The sequence below is a fragment of the Poecilia reticulata genome, linkage group LG7, assembly GCF_000633615.1.
Source record: "Poecilia reticulata strain Guanapo linkage group LG7, Guppy_female_1.0+MT, whole genome shotgun sequence".
Lineage (NCBI taxonomy): Eukaryota > Metazoa > Chordata > Actinopteri > Cyprinodontiformes > Poeciliidae > Poecilia > Poecilia reticulata.
The window spans coordinates 4,035,189-4,040,260 of NC_024337.1; the positions used below are offsets into that span (position 1 = coordinate 4,035,189).

The 5,072-nt window shown below is 39.6% G+C and overlaps 1 protein-coding gene across 1 annotated transcript in view; it reads left to right on the top strand.

Moving 5' to 3' along the window:
* LOC103467065 (TBC1 domain family member 22B-like) overlaps positions 1-4,831 on the top strand; it is a 20,901-nt gene extending 16,070 nt beyond the window's left edge. Inside the window, exons 10-12 of the mRNA XM_017306017.1 lie at positions 1,835-2,010; positions 2,095-2,222; positions 4,691-4,831. Coding sequence (XP_017161506.1) covers positions 1,835-2,010; positions 2,095-2,222; positions 4,691-4,816 — 430 coding nt within the window. The 3' untranslated portion in view covers positions 4,817-4,831. The remainder of the gene's footprint in view (positions 1-1,834; positions 2,011-2,094; positions 2,223-4,690) is intronic.
* The last annotated feature ends 241 nt before the right edge of the window (positions 4,832-5,072 follow it).

A 5,072-nucleotide genomic window follows, 5' to 3' on the forward strand; every position in this document is an offset into this window, starting at 1 on the left:
AGATGTAATGACGTATATCATGAACAAACTTACTCACGTGTGATTTTAATTTAATTTCTTATTTAATGGAAAAACACCACAATTGTAAAATTGAGTTTTTTTTCCAACATTGGCGGCATATCAAAGTTTTGCGCACATTTGTAATGGAAATGCAAARATCCGTCACAGATCCATGCTGCACAGACGTACATTCATCTCTGCTCTAAGCACCAGTAAATTCTTTATGATGACTTCATTTATTCGGCTTAATATTTTGTTGTTGAGGCTCATCCACGTACGGCTGCACATCCTCATATTTCCTGACAACAAGATTACRTTCTTTATTTCAATTAAAGATTTATAAATTCYTGCCATGTTTATCACAAAGACGCATCTTGGGTCGACGGGGCGTCTTTTCCACGCTGCTTTTCCCTCCAYTGGTGACCTTGTTCAACTATTCCCGCATCAGCATCATTTTTGGGGGTTTTAGTGATATTCTTAATTTAGAACCCGGCGTGCCAAATGTTGTTGTGTCAAAATCTTCTTCGAAGACCAAAACACACACACACACACACACACTGTTGATAAGAGAGTGCGATACGTTTTCCAGCTACGCCTCAGTTTAACCCTGCAGACCTAGTTTACCTCCTATCTGCATTGTTTCACCAGAGCGATGTCGATGTCAGCACATAATTTGTCTCTTTCCTTCAGAGCCTCCTGATGCTTCTACAGAACCTCCCAACCATCCACTGGGGAAACGAGGAAGTGGGTCTCCTCCTGGCCGAAGCCTACAGACTCAAGTACATGTTTGCGGACGCCCCCAACCATTACAAGAGATAGGCAACGAATCGAACGCGCCTATGACTGCGAGGGCCTGAGCAGTATTTTTGGTGCAACCCTGATCAGACCGACGGTGGGATAAATTTAACTTTATGCTGTGAAGATGAAGTTTGCAGAGTCTCGCCTGGATTTTTGGATTTTCGAGCGGAGCCATGAAGCTTCGGCAAATTTCCTGGACTACATGCAGCAGACGACGTGCTACACTGCATCAGCAGACTGTTACAGTATATCAACCACATGTATTTAGTTTTTCTTCCTCTCAGAAAAMCATGCTGGCATTTTAAAGGATGGTGAATGTTTGTGAAATCCTCCTTTTAAGTGACATCTTCAGATTCTATTTTCTATTTGTTTTTCTAAAACAAAAGAAACACTGTAAGAACCAAGCAACTACTGTTTTGTTCCCCCTCATTTTAAGCTTATTAAGTCAGACACTGTTCTAAATAGGAAGCACAACGAAGGCCCCRGCTCCCCTCTGATTTGTTTAGGACGACTAAATCTGCTGGGAACAATCAGCCTTTTAAATCCTGGGCTTGGAATGAATTTACCTTCCTGTTTTTACATTGTAGAAGAAATGTCTGAGTTTCATTTCATGTTTTAGTTTGCTTAGGTAAAAGCTGAAAATCCCAGCTCCTTTCCTGGCTGTGAATCRCTTTGATCAACTTCTAGAGGGTTCAGCTTCCCTTTTAAGTGTATAAAATTATATTTTAAGGTATAATTTCCTTAAATAATACCTYATATTGAAAGRTATTATTTAAAATGCCTTAACTAAAAGTTGCACCTTAACTAAAAGTGCAACTTTTAGTTAAGGCGACTTTTAAATTACCCCAACTTAGTGGTTGTGAAYTAAGCATAATATGTGATGTTTTACACAATTTTAGTTTCAAAAAACGAAATGTGTCGACCCTTCTTGATGCCACTGAGTTATAACTCCTGCAGACCAATATGGAATCACTTTTGTTGCATGGTGGTCATTCAGTTTTAATCTGTAGCCAGAAAATTAAGTCACATGTGACAGAAAAGCTGAACATTTTTTGCTTTGGAAAACACGGCTGAGTAAAATTGTTGTAATTATCGGCANTCTGTGTTCCTGTCAAATAACACGGCCCACCTTCCAGGACAACTACACCTTCGCCCAGCCTGGAATCCAGAACAAGGTGAAGGCGCTGGAGGAGCTGGTCAGCCGGATAGATGGTGAGGAGATGAACAAATTGTTCAGTCCAACAGAAATCATGMGAAATCTTTTCGTYTTTTTAATTGTTTATTGTCTGTCTTCAGTGGATATTCACAATCATTTCAAGAAATACGAGGTGGAGTACCTGCAGTTTGCGTTTCGATGGATGAACAACCTGCTGATGAGGGAGCTGCCACTTCGTTGTACCATTCGTCTGTGGGACACCTACCAGGTGGAGTTCTCTCCTTCAGATATTTAGATATTCAGGTCTTCCTCACAGTATTYCTCACTGTGCTCATGCACGAAGGAAATCTGTGCTGGTAGTGATTAGGGAAGCAGCGAATCCACTATTTTCACTACYGATACCTGAGGTTTAGTGTTGGCCGATTCCAATGCTGGAAAACAGCTGAATTTACTTAAAACTTTTCTCTTTTTTTCTTTTTAAAYACAGACATAAATGTACTGAATTACAGATGTATTGATAACTCTGCACCAGTGCAGCACACTTACATACACCAATAGCTTCACGAGCTTGGTCAAACATGTAAAAACATCACAACTTTAACATARTAAAATAACATAACATCCAATGTAAAACAACAGGTTGACTTCGTTGGTCAAACATGTAATAAATAAACTGCAACAAACCTTCTTTCAATTGSTTCAGAAAGTGCAATTGTTTACATTAATAAATATGATGTAAAATAAATAAAGCATGACTTCACTCAGAGCACAAAGTATAGAATTAAACTAAATAGATCTGCCCTTATTGATCAGGCACATTGTCAGCGATACCCTGTCTGGAATTGTTTCCATTATCGGGACCGATGCAGATATTGATATCGGATGGATGCATCTCTAGTGGTGATGGAGGCGTAGACTCCCCATCCGTTGGGCTCTACCGTCTTCCTGCTTCAGAGCTGTTCATTTATAGAACAATCACAGAACYTGTTAACACGGTGAGGAACATTTTTAGATTTGGTCACGGTCACATCAGTAACGGGCAGGCCTGTCGGTCAGGACAGGAAAACTCTGATCTAGAACATGCAGAAATCCAATCAGTGGTAGAGCTGCCTCCTCTGCTCTAACCAACTGAGGATTTCACACTAATTGTCTTAAGACATGAAATGTGTGCCCCAGCCTTAGACATGCTCCTGGATCTGGTGTTGGTAGAAAACTAATAAACCCGGAGAAAAATTTATGAAATCCAACTGAAAATGATCTGGTACATTTCTCAACTCCCATCAGYTTCTTGCTCTTGAYCTCATATTAATMTTTTTCTTTTTTMTTGATAAAATGTTGGGACAACCAATTAAAAGTCTTGGCATAGCTCTGCCCCTGTGAATGGACCTTCATGGAGCTTACAGATAAGCAAACACACCTCATTTTTATTTTTAGCTGAGCTGAACCTCWGCTTTCCATTTTGAGATCTAGTTTTCACTCCAGCCTTTAAGAGGGTGATGATTCGCTGGTTTACACACGATCTGCTTAGAGGGAAAACGAAGAAAAGAACTATAAAGAAAAAAAGCTATTATTTCTCACCCGTATACCAAATTAGTTTTTGTGATTATGGTTCCTAAGAGATAAATGTTCTTCTGTTTCTACTCATGATCCAGTTTTTTTTTGTTTTTTTACCTTCCTCTGTATCTGCTGTGTGTTTGKCACCGGCCTTTGTATTGGAGTGTTGCTATCTTTGTAGACACACACTGACGTCTGGGATCTGCATCAGATGTGCCTGGCAGCCGATTGGACGGGGATGTTTGTCTCTTTGCCTGATGACTCCGATTTGCCTCATATTGTGAAAAAACATGTACACAACCGGACAGACCAGTTAAACCCAAACAGTTTTGGTTCTGAGGTGGAAAATCAGCTGATTAAAATRGAGACCTCATTCACACTACTTTTGGCTGTGAATGATCTGATTGCATTCGGATAACAATGAATACATTCTGTATACTGCTGTTCAGCTGGCTGAAAGAAGGCTGCTGCATGTTGTTAGAAATGCACTGATCCCTGGGGTGTGCTGTGGTGGCGCAGGGGTTAAGCACAACCCATATATGGAKGCCTTAGTCCTCGACGCAGCTGTCACAGGTTCGATTCCCGGCCTTGGCGACCTTTGCTGCATGACCTTTGAGAGACGTTTTTGCGCTTCTCTCATTACCCTCTTTCCTATCAATTAACTATCAAATAAAGGCCACTAGAGCCAATTAAAATGCACTGATCCCAATAATATCTGTATCAGTCCCAAACTTGTTCTAGAACTACAGCTGATATGGAATAAAACCAATTMAATCTTTGTTGTTTTAAATCATGTGTATCCTAGGAGACATTATTTTACTCCACTTTATATGAATATCAGTCCATCCTGCAGCTCCCTTTGTCCTGGTTTAAACCAAAGCCAGTGAAGGAGAGAGCTCAAACACTGCATTTCAGAGACRSCGGTTAATTTTTTCCTAAGCTAATATTTGATATGGTCTGACAGAACTCAGTATATAATACTGCATAATCTCTCTATGGGAGAGATTCTTTGAGAATCACTCATTGCATAAAGTGATTATTCAAAGATAAATGTTTTTACGTCCTTTGTTCACTGAAGGACCTTAAGACTGTAATTCCTCCCGATTTATCTCCAGGTGTCGCAGCAAAGACTTCTGGGTAAAGGTGTGTTGTAACAATACACTGTGTTTGTACTTTCCACAGGCTGAAGCTGAAGGTTTCTCCCACTTCCACCTGTATGTGTGTGCTGCATTTCTCATCGAGTGGCGCAAAGAAATCCTCTGCATGGTTGACTTTCAGGTATTGATAGGGGTCTTTGATTTTATTTAACGATGGTGCAAAAAAAAGATGATTTTAAAAAAAATTATTTAAAGAAACCTTTATATTTATTTTTGAAAAGACTTGAAAAATGAGAAATGGTAAAACATCCGGTTACTCTAACGTCTCTGAACGTGCTAGTTAGCTAATAGCTTGCTAGCATAGAGTGATTATTCGAAGATCTGCTATGAAATTCACTTCTAAGTTCCGCCTATTGCATTCCTCAAAATTTGGTTCTAATTCTAATAATTATGTATTGATATTTGGT